Here is a 17773-nt window from a genome sequence, read left to right as displayed (position 1 = left end):
AATAGTGTATGCATTTCTGGATGTGTATACTAAATATTTTCCTACGTGTGTGTGTGTGTGTATATACATTTTTACAAATTAAATAGTAAAAAAATAAAATAAAATAATAATAATAATAATAATAATAATAATAATAATAATAAAATGTATAAAATATACAGAGTTGAATATGTGCGTCCAAACCAGCTTTCTGATTCTGAAATCTCGACCCTCTAAGGGACGATAAAACACGCGCAGACGAGTCCTCTGCGTCTGCAGCGCTCCTGGTGTGGGCAAAGAGGTACTGCAACAACATCCATCACAACATCCATCTCTCTCCTCCTCTCTCTCTCCCTCTCTCGGTCCCTCCCCCTTCTCCTCCTTGCTGTTACCGGACAGACCGGAGCAGCATCCCCGCGTTACTGTAGCCAGGCTTCCTTCAGCTGTTTCCGCTGCACCTGCGTGAGCCGCTCGCCCCTTAAGTGAAGCGAACCCACAGCGCGATCACAGCAGCGGTGCGTGGAACCCGGAGAGGAGGAGACGCGAGTGACCGTGGCCGGGATGAAGCAGGAGCGCACGGACCGTTTCCTCCGGTAAAAGAGCGTAGCAGGAGCCTGGACATCACCGGCGGGAAGCGGAGGCGGAGGAGGGGGGGAATTCGGGGATACAGCCATGGCGACGGGAGGAGGAGGCGGAGGTGGAGGAGTGAGGCGCAGGAGGAGGAAAGCGGGGCTCCCGGGGTTCTGCTGGAAGACCTGCTACTTCCCGCTTTTGTTCTGGGTCGTTTCCGCGTGCGGGGAGGAGAAGACGTTCATCGTGGAGGTGAGTGAGGAGGTGTGCGTGCGTGTGTTAACGTGGGGTAAACACCCACGCCGTCATCACTCCCCGCGTTAACGCGCGCAGGCTGGAGCAGAGAGTCGTGCGGTCCTCGGGATGTTTTTCACGTCCGTGCCCCCCCCCAAAAAAAAAAAAAAAAAAAATCATCTCCCTCCCCAGCCTCGAACCTCACTCTAAAGTGACAGCCCCCCACCCCCCGGGAGTCAGAGAGGGTCTTTTGTTCCCATCCTGGGGGGATGCCCGCTGCCTTTACTCGTGAACGCTCCTGGTAGTTTTTTGTCTCGTCACGCGTGGATCGCAGATATCTGGCTGTCCTCCTCCTCTGGCTGTGCGGAGGAGGTGGAGGAGGAGTAGGTCCTAAATGATGAAGCAAGTGTGAGAAACTTTGGGGGAGCTGATGGACAGCTGTTACCCCCCCATCATCCCCTAATTAGAACTGAGGGTGAATGTGCGCGTGCAGGAGAGCGCGCGTGGCACCAGTCAATAAATGATGAGCGCGTACAGTGAACAAAGCTCCAGCAGCACAGCGAGCCCCTTCCCTCGGCCTCCACACTCCAAATATAGCCTCCCTCCATAATTCATGGAGCTGGCTGGGAGTCGGAGGAGAGGTGCGCGCGGATGCTCAGACCTGTTCTGCTCGTGCACGAGGGCCGGGCTTTGTCTCGGGCCGCACAGAAAGTTCAAGTGTGGAGAGCGCACGTGCGGCCCTGCGATGTTTGCTGAGAGGCAGGATGATACCTGGCTGCGCGTTTGGGTCACGCGTGATGAGAGTGGGTGTTTTCGGCGCGTGGTCTTTGTGAAGTGACACTTTGGTAGAGACAAAGGGGCGCCCGTGGCTGTGCCGCGCGCGGCTGTGAAGTCACAGACCCGTCTGAGCTGCAGCGGTTCCAACTGAGACAAACAACCAATGAGCCGCCGCCGCCCCCCCCCCCCCCCCCCCCCACACACACACACAAACCCGCACCATCGTGACGTGTCGCAGAGCTGAAGGTGAAGTCTTTGTTTAAGGCTCCACAAACCCGAAATATTGTAATGACGCTGATGTGTGATGAACAGAAACACACGTCTCCTCTGACCCGCGGAGCTCTGCAGATATTTGTCTCTTTTTATTTTCCAACATTTTCTTATAAAGAAATAAAAATAACAAAAATGAATACGAGTTACTCAGGACGGTGTTTGTTTCAGCTGCGTTTACTCAACACATGCTGCAAAAACATTATCAGTACTCTCAGAATAGTTTCAGTTTCATTTGAATGCCTTTCCACAAATGTTCCGCTCAGGGTGATGTCCCCTAACATCTCGCTGAAAACTTAAAAGCCCTCTAAATTTTAAATGTTAGTGACTTCATGGAATAAAATGGAATCTGGTCTTTTTCATTGTTTTTTCATGGAAAAAATAAACATCAACGACTTTTTATCAGTTTTTAAAAGTCACCGCTGTTTGTCTTAAGTTTCAGCTGCCTTTGGTCAACATTAAATGTTCGATGTGACATACAGTCTGTACCAAACACAGACTGTATGTAAAAGATGGAAGCAGCCACAGCATTTTTAAGCTGTGGCTTTCTGACTTCGCCATGTTAGTTTTCATGGAGCCACAAGTGGCCACATGTGTTTCGCAGTAGTGGATTACTAAATTAGCAATACTAGCTATCTTAGTTAACAAGCTGCATCCATAGGCTGTCAATCAGAGAGGCCACGCCTCTAATAATGCAAAGTTTAAACCTTCATTCAATCTAAGCAGATGAAAAACAACAGATGTTATTTATAAAAACATTTTCAGGTCCTCTACAGTTGTTCTGAAAGTATTTATTTATTTATATATATCAGGCTGTAAACAAGTTTATTTGAGCCTATTTATTGCAGCCTCTGCTGGACGTTGGAGGAACTGCAGTTTTTGGCAGTTCATCACGTCATTTGTTTCTTACTGTTAAAATCGATACATTGTTTATATTGTTTGCTAAGTTTTTGGGGTTTTTTACATTTTGAGGCTTAACAAACAACATGTTTGTGCAGCAGCTTATTGCAACATGCCGTTAAGTTTCAGGTTTAAACGACTTCTAGCAGCGGTGTAAATAAGTGCACGTATGTGCCCTGAACTCTAAACTGGTACTTTCAGGATTACAGGGTTATTTTAGAAACAACTGTCAGATCTGAGTGTTTATTTGGAGGACGTGGTCGGGGCTGAGAAAACCACTGAAGCTCGAACTACTGAAACCCCTGCAGGGAAGACGTGGGGAGGCAGCGGACGTGGAACCGGGTGACTCCTAACAGCTTCGGTCTTGAAGCTCCAGCCGTCACATGGATTGTGGAAGTTGTTTGATTGCTGATGTTGTGTGCGTGTGTGTTTCTGCCTGAGCATGCTGAAGTCTTTGTGTGACAGCTGAGGCTGCAGAGGTCACATCTGTGCAGGCCTTCATGTTTTTCTGGGAAGCTTTTGATCACGTCACAGGTGCCGTTTATTCATGTGTCTGCTTCACATGCTGCTGCTCATCATGTGAAAGTTTGAAATTGTGAGTTCTCCTGCTGGGATGTAATGAGGTTTGCAGTCTCAGTACTTGGAGGTTTGGGAGGAAGGCTGTGCCGTGAGTCTGTATTAGCTCGTTTGATGAAAACGATGCGTTTCCTGATATTTCTAATCCCGCAAAGAAAAGCGAAGCTTATATTTGATTAGTGAACACACAATGTTAAAATTAAAGCTAATTCTAAAACAAAAGGGCTTTACTTTAATTTCATTCTCATTAAACGCCCTCTCAGGGTGAAAGAGAAGCAAACGAAGCAGAGGGTTATTCCGCACACTTCTGTCAGCAAACCCCCCGAACACTGGTGCAAAATGTAATAAAGAAATTGCAAGTTTACGCTGAATCACAATTTCCAAGTTCTCCATATTAAAAACATTTGGTCTCACCCTGAAATACACAGGCACATTTATTTTGTCTTTGCAACTTAAAGTGACTGCCTTCAAATAAATACTGATGCCTTTAAATAAATGAATGACATTTAGCTACTCCAGCCTTAAATATACTTCTCTATGCAGGAGAAATCCTGTGACATCACTGATGTGAAAACAAAACACTAGAAAGCTTCGTTTTGCTCATTTCTAACCATGAAATGTTGCATATTGATGACTTCAAAGAGAGCAATTAATAGATGAATTAAATAAATAAAGTTTTTAAATGGATTGTTTTGCATGGATGAACTTTTTCTTCATTATAGAGACATTAACCTCCTAAGACCTGAACTCTTCCACTGCATTCATTTTTAATTTCTCTTTGATATTTGGGCTGATTGGGGCCCGATGAATGTAAAAACAAAGAATTACCAGATTTTATTTTTTACCTTATTTTTGTTTTTAAGAAAAATAAGAGCCACATATGAGGATATTCGTTTAAGATTTTGATAGAACAGTAGCAGCATAATGTCCTCGTAGGTGGATATCACGCCCTTCTAGAGCAAAATTGAGTATTTTGGTCTAAATAACCCAAAATGTGTGGACGCCAGGTCCTAGGAGGTTAAAGCTCTTAATGACGTTCTACCTTAAATGGTAAAAACACGGAATTGAGTTTTTATTTAACGGTTCTTCTTGAAAAAATCTTTTAAAAATGCAAATAAATGAATAAATGCAGATGTGAAAACCACCACAGAAGCACTCATTGAACTAGTATCATATTTACAGTTAGTTCATTCTGATTAGCGCATGCAGTGACACTTATAGTTCATTTTCTTAATTTACCAGTTAATAATGATGAAGTGGCAGATCGTGAATAAATGAATGAATGAATTCAGCCTATTTTAAGTATTGCACACTGTCAGTTACTCAAATTAAATTCATTGTTTCTCCACATGAGATTATTAATATGTCACCTGTTAATGTTGATATTTCACTTGCACTGCATGAGGTAATTCCTCAACTTTAATTTTCCTTTGTTCGTGCTCACAACAAAACGGACGTGACGGGAAAACTGTTCATTTCAAATCAGCGCTGCAGTGATTACAGTGACTCATAGCCAGGCTTCAGATGTCCTCGTTGGCACGCAAAAACATGAAGACCTCTGGGTTTGAGGCTGGGTGACTGTGGTTGATACGATGCCCTGCTTTCGCGATTCAAAGAAAAAGAAAGTTATCGATCTCTCGACACTCAGCCGTCACTCCGAACCCTTCGGCGCCTCGTGGCCGAGCAGCGACCTTCAGGCTGCCGCGGTGACACAAACACGCAGCCCTGCAGCGGTGGGCACGCCGCCGCTCAGGAGTGAAAACACAGATGCTTCTCTGTGCAGACAGGCAGAGAAAGAGGGGGAGCGGAGGCAGAAGGAGGCTGACTCGCTCGTCCGCGCTCCTTTGTCTGTTCGCCTGTTTACACAATTGGTCAAATTTCTGCAGCCTGCAAACCTACAAATGTGTTTCAATCCAAGGATTTGCGACTAGAAGAAACAAACAACTGTTGTGTGGGCCGGCGCTGCTGCTGCTGTTGTGCTGCTGCTTCATAAACAGATGATTAACCCAGTGTTAACCAATGTCAGGTTAGCAGCCAATCAGCTGAGTCACTGTTAAACAAAAGATGTTTCTGGGTGCTGAAGACACTGAGCGGTGCAGCGTAACATTCATGCCCCTTTGATTCAAAGTATCTTTGCTGGGATTATAACGCTGTGGATGTGGATAATGACACCAGTGGTGGTGACGTGGCAGAAATAATGTGAAGATGACGATGAGGAGAACGTCCAGGCCTAGTTATCGTGATGGCAGCGGTTTGTTGTTATGACGGGGAAAGCACGTTTCCAAACCTCTCTAGGTTTTTGTTTTTCTCTGCCTCCCTGGAGGAGAGGAGCGCTGGGGGGGAGCGCCGTCCCTGGAGGCTTATAAACACCACATTACACCTGAGAAATGGGCTAAACGAGCCTGCTGTGCTGTACTTACCCGAGCCCTGTGTGGGCGGGTGTGAATTCGCACCTGTTATCGATAAGCTTTGTCCCGATTTGCCATCGCTGGAGTGAAGTGCCGACGTTATTCTTCAGAGTTTCCCGATCCACAGTGTTGCCTCGGTCTTCCTCTCTCCCGTCCATCGCCCTCCTCAGCCATTGTCTTCCTCATTGTCTTCCCTTTGCCGCTCGCTCGGTGCGAGCTGCAGCTGTAAATAAGAGGAGTTGTCACTGTGCATTTGATGAAGGTATTGTTCTGTCGGGGTGCAGCGAGCCGAGGACAAACTACATTTGAGGAGCCGTTTAAAGGACTTGGAAGCAGAGATGCGGTGGATGGTTGGCTCAGCTGAACTCAATCAACCTGCCCTGTTTAATAATTTACGTGCTTTTCAAACCGCCATGATATAAATTCATAATATGCACGACTGCCTGATGTGCTGCTCCTTCTGTGCACAGTCTGATGTGTCACTGGCAGAGGAAGGACTGTCACCGGTCCTCGCTGTCGTGATTGACTGGCAGAGCTTCTTAATGTTCTCAGCAGGATCACAGCGTGTTCACACATAAATGCCTTTTGCCAAACCTTTCCAGGTATACATCAGCAGCAGTGTCTTGACACATTAGCCATGTTTACATGGACGCGCGTAACCGGATCAAAGGTCTGATGGGAATAAAAATGCTTTATGTAAACAAGCCAGTCAGAAGATTTTCAACATTTCCAGGTGGTTGCGTCAATCATTAATTGGATTTGTGCAAACACTTCTTCTCATGTTTGGAGAGAATTTATCCTTACGGTGCAGGTCAGTTAGTTTAGTGGTAGACGTGGTGGGAGTGACAGAAAACTGGTCTGTGTTAGTGTGAGAAATCCTGACAGTCGGAAATCACAACTTCTACTATTTCTGGGAAGATGGACAATTCTGCACGTATCAGAATTATTGAATCTGTTGAAACCTTTGATCCACAAAACGCTCGTCAGGATCGGATCACCTTGAAGCTCTAATCTCAGTTTTAATCAGATTGTGCACGCGTAAACATGGCTGCCATCCAGGGAAACGGCCCCCGGCGGGAGCTAACGTCTACAAAGACGCATCGGTCTCACGACGCGAGAGAGGCGGCACAACGACGTCTGAAAGTTCCAAATATTTTCAGATCTCGATTAATTGCTTGGATCATAAATGCGACTTCCAGGAAGTAAACTGTAGTTTGTAATGCGACGATTGTGGTTGCACCAATGCACAAAAACCGAGACGTGCTGTTGACATCTCAGCTTCTTCGTTGTGTTTCCGTAAATATTCATGAAATGTGAAAATGTGAAGTTTGATCTGTTTTTACTCCATATTTTTATTTTAACTTGTCATTTTACACCATCCACGGTCCCCTAATCTGGAGCTCTGAGCTGTTCCCTTATTTAATGCTGCAGAATCATTTGTCCCGTGCTACGGTCACATGGGGGGAAAAGGTCAGTGATCACAGTCAGATCGAAGGAGACAGGTGGAGACAGTCTGTCTCCCATCAGTTAAGTCAGTTTGATAATATGATTATTAACTGTGACAATCAGTGAAAACCACAAATCAGCAGTTATATGGAACCTTAAGCAGAACCCAGCTGTGTGGAACCCGTTCAGTCGAGTGCAGAGATGAGTTGTGTTCATCAGCACAAACTCAGATTAACTGCAAACCGTTTCCAGCGTGTCTGCGAGTGATTGCAGTCGGTCTGAGTCGCACCATGATGTTGTGGCGACAGGTTGCCTCTGACCTGTGCAGCTGCTTTATGATTGAAAGTATTAACTCAGAGATTGAAGATGCTGCACATTCAGATCTTTTAATATTCTGTTTTTTTAGCATCTTATGAACTTTTTAATGAAGGTTTATAAAATCAAGTTGCACACAAAGGGGCCTAACAATATTACAGAGGTTTTTCAGACACGATTCCCAGCACAGAGGCCGATTAATTCTCAGTCAGGTGGCTAATTGATTAAATCGAGTAATTGTTTCAGCATCCAGTAAAGCTGGTGTCGTGATGTAATCACAAGCGTAAACAGCAAAACACCAGCAGGACTTTAATGGAAAGCCATTGTGTAAGACATACAGCAGTCAAGAGGCTGTTAGATGGCTGTTAATACCACAGCACTGTGTTTTCTTGCATCATTAGGCTGCAGCTTTAGATGAGAGTCCTGCAGCGCGCTGGAGATGCTGAGCAGGACAGAAATGTGAGTGCCGTTCTAATTATAAATGAATCCGTGCGTGCGGCGAGTAAGAGCATCTTGCCTCTCCGCGAGTTCCCCGGGTGCGCCGCCGAAGGATTACGCTTGATCAGTGTGGCAGCGCAGGAAGAGGAAACCATTTCACACCAGGATGTGAACTTAATTACGCTCTGCGCCTGCAGCTGGGCGCATCATCCTGGTGTACCTCTGCAATGTGCATCGCTATGGTAAACTAACTGATCTGTTTGTCAGGAATTTTTACTGTGAACTTTCAAAAATAAAGCGAAAACACAGGCGTGACGCGCAGGGCTGTAAGCCTGTTATCTGATTATGGTGCGTCTGAACAGAGCTCAGAAGACTAGCATTTGGAAGCTGACAGCAGTTTGAACAAAGCAGAAGTACTTCCCACATCCCGTTGTCCATCACTCAGACCTCCTCTTCCCTTCTGCTTCATCCATCCATAAAATCTCCATTGATCTGTTGATAAATCTGTTCATCCATCTGTCCATCAATCCTGAGACGGCACTGCTGACATCGAGCCTTCGCTGCATGCTGAAACGATGCTGAAGTGATGCGGTCACATCTTTGCTGTTAGACGTTTTGGATCTTGCGTTATAAACTGGATTAGCAACGTACGCTTTGATCCGATTGATCCAACCGAAGTGCAAAAATCAAATCGCATAAAAATACCAGAGAAGCCGACCGTTCATCCCCACAACCCAGCGATCCGCCCCTCACACCGACCTGATCTACAATCTGAAGACCGAGGAACACATTTTAAGAAGTGCCTTATTTGGGGAAAACATAAAAGACGGTAGCTGCAGAACGAGAACAGCTTTGCTCATCGAGGCAGGAGGAGAACAGCAGCTTGTATAGTTGAACATGTGACTCGGCGGAGTGCACGTTTAAAATGAGCGTGAGCTCCATGGACCCTGTTGAACAGCCGCCCTGAACCCTTTTACATTCTCAGCCATTCCCTGCAGGTTGTGCATTAACTTTTTATCGAGTGGACATGAGCAGCTTCAGTCTTTCATCGGTTTTTATTTTTTAAAGCGGGCGCTTGGATTAAATTTAAATTTTCATGCAAATGACCTCTGAGCTGCTTTGGACCTGTTTCACTTTAGTTCTACGAACCTTTAATTCTTTATAACATTTGGTGTAAAATAATTCACTCTCACATAAACACAGTAGCCACTTCATCTAATAATGCATGGCTGCAGATACTTTATTAAATCTGATCTCAGTTCAGCGCTGTGTCTTTCATCATGTAATAAACGATTACTTTTTATGATGGCCTGTTCCTCAAACATCAGCGGGATCACATGTTTTATTGTCATGTGAGCACCAGCATGCATCAGAAGCATAAAATGATGCCGTCAGAATATACATGATAACTACAACAATAAATAAATGGGTAATAATCCTCGTGAGAGCAGCTTTAGGCAGTGAATGGATGGATACACCTGAGGCCTGTCAGACACCAAAATCACATTTTTATGTTGGTATATTTTAAGTTGCTTTGAAGTTTGAGAGCCGCGTTTTTACCATAACAGCTGAACTTGTTTCTTATTCATGCAATCTGTAAACAACGCTTAATAAAAGCTCATCTGCTTAAAAATACGCTTATAAAGTTTGAAGCTTCAGTCAAAAGAAAAATGAAGTTTCGTTCCCGTTCCTCTCGTCATATCTTTCTCATCTGTAAATCTTCTGCTTAAAAGCACCACAGAGGAGCTCGGCCTTTTCAAGCAACAACAAACATTTTACCAGAAATGACGCCTCAAAACGATAAATCTGCCGATGGTTGCTGATGGCTCCCCCGTCCCGTCTTCCAGTTGGATGTGGCCGGGATGGCCTGACAGGAGCATCACCGGTATAGCTGCGCACCTGAAGGGCTTTTTAAATTATTGAGGATGTTGTGGAGGTAAAGCTTCTGCTCCCGTTGACTCACGAGTCTCCTCCGTTTCCACAGCTTTGATTCACACCCTGACTGATGCTGGATTTTCGCTCACGCTCGCAGCTCTAGGGAAGTCGATCCATCGAGGCGGATGCATCTGAACGGCTGCTGGCCGCATTTCCACGAAACGTTTCTCAGATGTACTCGTGTGTGTTTTGCTGTTGTTGCGCAGCTGCTGCAGAGGTCTTCACTGTGCAGCGGGGAGAGGTACCTCCAGGGTTACCCCTGTGTTTTTGGTGTTCGCCCACATTACAGGGCCACATCTGCACAGAGACTTATGCTGCACAGCTAAGACTCACTCCATGTATGTCCAAACATATGAATATACATTTGTAATTATGTGACCAAAGCACTTGACGCGAACATTCAAACAGTGCTTATTATCGTGTCTGTTGCTGCTTTTCTAATATTACACTTCTGATTATCTAAGTGGACCTGTGCATTTTAGTAATTGGTTATATTCTGTCTCTTAGTTAGATTAATAAGCACCGGGTGGATTTATTAAGTTGATAACCAGCTTCATGTGACCACTTAGCCTGATTGCTGATGTTAGGATCAGTCAGATATATCCCGTGTATCTGGAGCCTGCTGTGTATTTCCTGTGGTGTTTTTCTTTTGTTGGTTTTGCAATGAGGTGATGATCCAGACACCAAAGGGGGCAGAACAACAGTTACAAAATCAAATACTTTATTTTCTGAAGTCTTGCAGTAAACAGAAGGTGCTGTGGGTGCGAGGCGGGATGTCCAAAGGTGGTGCAAAGGATCCGAACTCTGCAAATAAATTGGAAACAAGACAAAGACTGAGGGAGCGCGCTCAGACTAAACTCTCAGAGAAACAGAGAAAGGCTCCGGTGAAGTCAAAGGAGAACAAAGGATGTAAAAAAAAGAGAAGCCACATGAGGAGCTACCCTTCAAAGGAAGCGGATCCAAGATCACACAGAGGAGCAGTAAGAGGCAGACAGGAAGCACAGGAAGAGGAGCAACACCAGCCCTGGACTGGAGAAGGTGGCGATGTAGGAAAGCTGTTGTTTAACATCTCCCAGCTCTGCGTCTCCCTCCTCTCTGTCTGACAAAGGCGAGCAGCTACGCTACATCCTGCACGCTCTGATCGTCCGGCACGTGTGTCGCCGTGTACGGCGTGTGAGCGTTATATGAAACCACAGACATGAGGTCATAGCTGTGAGCCCATCAGTCCCACCTGGGCGTTCCTCAAAAGGGTTTCATATTACATAAACACGAGTGTTTTCTAAGTTAGACGTCACGTTGAAGTGCAGCGTGTGAGTCCATGTGTGCTGCAATTGGTGTGATGGAGGAGTAATTATTTACTGTGAGATGTAAACAAACATTTCCTGAACATTCACAAACCTGTGAAAAGCTGCCGGCTCTGGAACATCTGACAATTTATGACCCTTGTTTTTGTGCTGGAGCGTCTGTAGCCTGCTCACTGTGGATGGTGCTGATCACAGTGTGTTTACATGTAAACGCAGAGGCACATAAAACCAGACCTGTTTTTCTGTGAGGGCAAAAAAGTGGCAATATTTACATGACTAAAAATAGGACAAATATGAGAAAACAACAAAATCAAGCAAAAAAAAAAATGTTGGTAACACTGACCTGTTTTCAGCACTAAATTTGTTTCCTCATTTTTAACGTGATGTCGCACATTTGTGTCTGGACTCATTTCAAAGTCACACTTTGAACATTTTGTCCGAAAATGACCATATTTGGACAGGAAGCCATGATAACTGCCAATCAGTGCTCAGGAACATCCAAATAAATCCACGCCTCACAGTTACCATGGGGCGTGGCCTTTTGTAGGACCCGCCCCACAGTAACTGTGAGAATCTGAGCTTCAGACTCACGGGGATTCTTGTGCATGCACTGATCTGATTATCTAAAACTTTGACCTTTCACATGAATGTTAGTTATGGAAGTCTTTATCAACAAATCGATCCAGCTGTGAGCTGAGCCGGGAGACGGCTGAGTGGAAAGAAAACCTCTCAGGTCCCACAGGGGGAACCTCCCAGAATGCATCGTGCCTGAAGAAGTGCTGTTATTTTCAGTTTGTGAAAGTTTGGCATTTGTGAGTCTGAGCACACTCGCCAGCAAACCCACTGCATACACCTGAAGCTCGGATTGGCCCCGTGGGAGTTTAACCTTTGACCTCTGCTGTGTTAGTCCTGCTTTCTATCAGTACAGCTCAGAGTCAGCATTTCTGAAGCTTGTGCTCACGCTCTCCTTCGAGTTGGCTTTCTCCTGAAGTTCTTCAGCTCACCGAGTCCGTCACTGAGTGATCGACAGATCCGACAACAGTTTGCATTGTTCTCTCTGAGCTGCCCTGCAGGGTGTTGGATTAAACCACTGACAGCGCTTTTGGCTCAGTCACGGATTTCTCTTCACGCGTTTAATGCATGAAGATGATCATCTTCAGTTTAATTTGATTTTTGGCCTCAAGGTCCGTTTATTCATGTCGTCTGATTTCTGTTCGTGGTGTGTGGGAAGAAGGGGAATTTAGTTTGCCCGTCCCTGTGAGCACAGACGCTGTTACTGAAACATGAAGCAGCAGCTTCTTCAGGCTGATCTGATGAACAAACGTCACAGAATGAAGCTTCACGGCTCAAAGTTAAGACATCAGGCCTCCACAGTCAGGGGTGAGAGGTGTTGTCCATAAAGGACATTAGCTCGGCTGACATCGTCCACTCACCAACCTCCTCTGTGGAGTCTAGGGGCCTGGCCAGGACACTCATTACTAGTCTATTAATCTGTGTCTTGTCCCTCTCCATCAAACAACCACATAGAAGCCTGCAGAGGCCGTCGCTGTGTCGTAAAGTGTCCTCAGTCCCGACTCCCTAAAAGACGTCAGCGTGTCCTGCAGACAGAGCAGACCTGCAGATCTTTCATGCTGGTTTTCTGAAGCTTGAAGTGACAGTATTTGGAGGGTGGAGTACACAAGTACACACACACCTTTTAATCACCTCTAAGCAACAGATAATTAAAATCCTAGAATTTCGCCAAAACTGGAGGTCAGACTTTGTGGACGTGCTTTAAAATTTACTGCACAGCAGCCACATTATAGGTCAGATCATTTAATTACAAAGGCTCCAACAGCACAAACGGTCCAGTTCAGGGTCTCCAGTTAGCTAGCGGACCGCTAACAGCTACGGCCATCTTTGTCAGCACACCTGCCTCTCTCTGCGGTCATGCCGGCATCTTTCAGCCTCAATAAAGTTTAAATTGGGTGAATGAAATCCCGCTTTGCCACCTGAGATGTTGTATGAAGGGGAAATTAGCTACAAAGACCAAAACATGTTTATTTCTCCTGTAAATTTCAGGCATTTTAACATTGGGTCTGACTCACTGCTGCAGCCAGCCTCAAGTGGACATTAGAGGAACTGCAGTTTTGGGCGGCACAGCGTTGGCTCCATTTTTGAGCCCCAGAGGCTGCTTGGAACTGACCGAATGTTACTGCAATATGTTTTAGAGAGAGGCTTGGAAAGAGACGCGCGTCCTGCAGGGAAGTGTGTCCCTAATCAAAGTTGAGTGATAGATTTGTGTGTTTTCAACAAATCCGGGCATTTTATCAAGTGGAAAATGGAACCAGGATTTCTGTAATGAAGGTGCCAGTGTAGGTGTCAGGAGAGGAAAACAAGCACAGAATATAAAATATACCTTTAATTCTGCTAATTTGATTGTAATCTGGCTTTTGATGGTCCATCAGGGGGTGGGAGAGGTACAGGAGTACGGCGTGTGCTGGTTTTCCGAGGAAGCAGATAAACGAGCAAACCTGGTGATGAACATAAGTGAATACTGTCAACTTCAAACACTGAAACATAGAGAACATCAGGATGTGAGTAATCTGTAAGTCTCTGCACACAAGAGAAAGCTTCGTTCCATATTTATTTATTTTTCTATCAAGTCACATCAAATCAAAGCTTCCATCGAGGCTGCACGGCACCAACGGTTGGAGCTGGTGCCAGGAAGCCAAAAATAAAGCCCCCGTTCAGGCTTTTACAATCTCTTCAGGTGCCCCCTTCAAGCCACAGCACTCATATTCAGCTGACGGATGAGAAACACTCACAGCAGGCAGCGAGCGAGTGTGAGAAAGTGTGTGAGGGAAGCTTTGCTGAACATTTGTGACAAATGCATCCCCGGCGGCAGGGAGCTGTTGTTGTTGTGCTGCTGCGTAGATGGAGACGGCGAGGCTTCGCGATGGAGGAAAATGAAGCGTCTTTGTTGTACTGATAAAATGAATGCTTGAACAGCAGGTTTGTATGTTTGCGTGCACGGCCACAATCAGACCGACCCCCGAGCTTCCGAAATATTAGGAGAAGCTGTTTGGAATTTCTTTTTGATCATCTTCGGCCTCGTTGCCCTCATCTTTCTAAATTTCAGTTGTTTATTTGAATCCTTTATTGTTGCTGTTTTAAATCTGTTTTTGTTTTTTGTCGTTCTTGTTGTTATTGTGTTGTTCGTTGTAGTTTTAAGTGTCTTTGTTGTGTTTCTGTGTCTCTGCGTTGCCATTTTAAGTCTTTGTTCCTGTAATTTTGGATTTCTTTGTTGTAGTTTTCGGTGTTCAGAATTTCTTTGATGTCTGTTTTTATTTCAAGCGTTTGTTGCTGTTTGAGTCTTTGATGTTGTTGTTTTTCTTGTCTTTGTTCTTTCGTTGTTCTCTTGTCTGTTGTTGTTATTTTTGAGTCTTTGTTGCCGTATCTTTGAATCACGTTGCTGTCTCTTTGTTTCTGAGACTGTTGGATTTTGAGTGTGGTCATGTTTTGGGGGTTTCCTGTTTCATTTCAAGCTTGTTTCTTGTCACTTTGATTCCTTTAGTTGGCAGTTTGAGCGTCTCCGTTGTTGCTACAAACTGTAGTGGTTGACACATTTCCATGAAGAACTGGGACTGATGTAAAAATAATCTGCTAAATCAAACGTGGGCTGACTTCCTGTGGATAACAGAGTAGCTGAAAGCAGTTTTTTGTGGCTGGTTGAGGCTTTGTTGGCATTTTGAGCCTTTTTGTTACCGCGTGAGGTGCCTGTTGTGTTTTTGGGTTTCTGTGCTGACATGTTGAGTCTTTGTAGTTTTAAATCTGTTGTTTGGAGCCTCTCTATCATCATTTTGTGTCTCATTGTAGTTTGATTCTATCTGAAGACTTTTTTTATGTCACTAACGTGAATTATTTGAGTCAGTCTGGTTCCTGCACGGTGGCACGGTGGTTAGCACTGTTGCCGCACAGCAAGAAGGTCCTGAGTTCAATTCCACCATCAGGCCGGGGTCTTTCTGTGTGGAGTTTGCATGTTCTCCCCGTGTTTGCGTGGGTTCCCTCTGGGTACTCCGGCTTCCTCCCACCGTCCAAAGACATGCAGCTTGTGGGGATAGGTTAATTGATTAATCCAAATTGCCACTAGGTGTGAATGTGTGAGTGAATGTGAGTGCGAATGGTTGTCTGTCCCTGTGTGTTGGCCCTGCGACGGACTGGCGACCTGTCCAGGGTGTACCCTGCCTCTCGCCCTATGACAGCTGGGATAGGCTCCAGCGCCCCCTGCGACCCTGAAAAGGATAAGCGGAAGCGAATGGATGGATGGATGGATGGTTCCTGATGGTTGAACAGTTAGTGAGGGAGACGCATCGTCCTCATCCTGGGTGGAAATGATGTCCTCTTGTTTGTTTCTCGACTCAGTCGGTTTTTACAGTTTCCAGGGTGAAAGCCCTGACTTTGTACCACATGATGAATCTGATCGCATCAGGGATTTGTCTCTGGATCGTCTCCTGCTGCGTCTCGCTCGTCTAATCAGGCTGAAGAGGCAGAGTGCAGAAATGATGGGAATAAATTTCATTACCAAACATCTCAAATTCTTCCTCTTCACTCCGATCTTTGTTCTCCGAGGGAATCCTTTCTGACAAGACACAATGCCGACTTTTCATTTTCTGCACAAATATCAAATTGCAGCAGCAGACATTAGCTCTCTGGGACAGCGAGCGCTGATTTCATTCATTAATCACTCACCGCACGGCACCGCGCTCTGTTTTGACTCATAAATTGTGCTGTGGAATCATATTACTGAGCGTGGTGTTTGTAAAAACAGCAGAAGGTGAGTCCAAAAGGATTCACTTCCCTTTCCTGACATTTCTGATCAAACATCATCCCTGAATATTTTGGTGCTTTCATTTTCATGCTACAGTGAAAAGGGAAGCACTGGACCTCATGCTTTAGTGCAAACTGACGCTATCGTCTCTCTGCCATAGTTCAGACAGACTCACTTCCTTCCATTATGTGCATCACTGATACTGAACCAGTGCACGGTGCCAGGCGGTATGTGATGGCACCATGGGGAACCACTTTAAAACAGTTCTATGAGAAAGCTCCAAGTCTTAATAGGAATTATGGAAAATTTCCCATAGCATCAAAAAAATAATGATTTATTTTTTTAGGGGCATTTTAGAACTAAAATGCTAAAACATCTGCTTTTCAGATGTTTTAGGGTTAATATCAGGTCCTGTGGCTCCGTGAATGTGAACTCTGTAGAGTGGAATATGTGTGTGATCTCTCACAGTGGACTCTGAGGCCTGTGGAGACCACATGTGTGATATATTTTACTTACAGCTTCTCATACACAGAGAACACAACAGTCTTTAAAACAGTCCAGATTAAGTGAATAGCTTCAGAGAGATTAAAGCTGCAATATGAAAAACCTATATGAACGTCAGTGTGATATTCTTGACCACCGAGTACAAATGCAAACTAGAAAGAGCAGCTTTCTCCTAATATTACAGGCCTCTCGACTAACCTTTTGTCACGGCTGCACCAGCGTTAGGTGCACCCAAAATTTTCAGCCTTCATTTAATAAGTTACCGTATTTTTCGGACCATAAGGCACATTAAGCGAAACAAAACAGTCAGATGAGATAGCATAGGTAAGCATGTCTCCGAACAGGAGCCATTTTGTGGTCCTTATACACACATAATATAATATTACGTTGAATCACAGTACGTATCACTCCGCGAGGCTCCGTAATGCTCCAACAATCCATCAAGCGGTGCGGCTTCGTAGCTTAGCAAAGTCGAGCTAAAATGTTTTGACAGATTTCTGAGCGCCGTGTAGCACATGACATCAGTTCGAGGTCAGTAAGCACAACCAGAATTCATACATAAGGCGCACTTTTGAGGAAATTAAAGGATTTTAAGTGAGCCTTATAGTGCGGAAAATACAGTACTGAACATGTTCTTGTGCTTCACTGAGCTGAAATTTAAACTTAAAATATTACGAGATGTATCAAATAAAAAGAAAGTCAAAATTAAAAGTGCCTCAAAGGCTTCGAACTGAACATCTTAATATCTGAACATCTTAATATCTGAACATCTTACCGTGGGCGTGGGCATCTGAGAGGCTTCGCCCTTGACTATCTCTGATTGGTTTACACCACGATATGGGCATAATGCATGTCTGCTGTTGACCACACAGAGACTTTCAGAGTTGCAGAGACTGTTTTTTCAGGATGTTTAGTGCAGGGAAAGATTTGACGGAAGAACTGAGATGAATCTGAGCTCTCTGCCAGACTATGCACAAAGTAAAATGTATGAAGAAAATGGCAGATTAATAATCGTTGGCTTCTCCTGGTGATCATCAGAACAAGTAAAACACGCTGGTCCTTTTCACAAACTAATATTAGAGAAAATATGCAGCATGCTAAACACCCGCTTATCAGGCCGTGCACGGTGTTCGGACGGGGGAAGCGCCTGGCGGGTTGCACCCATTGCACTCAAGCTGCGACGGTAAATAGTTTAGCCGGGGGAGACGAGGTCTATTTTTATCGCAGCAGACAGACGGAGGAGACACACTGGCAGGCTGACGCACAGGTTGAGGCTTCGGGGAGAGACGGCCAATCAGGCTCCGAGA

General features: G+C 45.0%; 1 protein-coding gene across 2 annotated transcripts in view; it reads left to right on the top strand.

The window, feature by feature from the left end:
* The first annotated feature begins 173 nt into the window (after positions 1–173).
* mmp24 (matrix metallopeptidase 24) overlaps positions 174–17773 on the top strand; it is an 84155-nt gene continuing 66555 nt past the window's right edge. For both annotated transcript variants that reach the window (XM_026166544.1, XM_026166541.1), the window contains exon 1: positions 174–801. In XM_026166544.1, the coding sequence (XP_026022329.1) occupies positions 652–801 (150 nt within the window). In that variant the 5' untranslated portion in view covers positions 174–651. The remainder of the gene's footprint in view (positions 802–17773) is intronic.

The sequence above is a fragment of the Astatotilapia calliptera genome, chromosome 5, assembly GCF_900246225.1.
Source record: "Astatotilapia calliptera chromosome 5, fAstCal1.2, whole genome shotgun sequence".
Classification (NCBI taxonomy): Eukaryota; Metazoa; Chordata; class Actinopteri; order Cichliformes; family Cichlidae; genus Astatotilapia; species Astatotilapia calliptera.
Note: the sequence above shows the minus strand (reverse complement) of the source record. Positions and strands in the feature narration are given on the sequence as shown.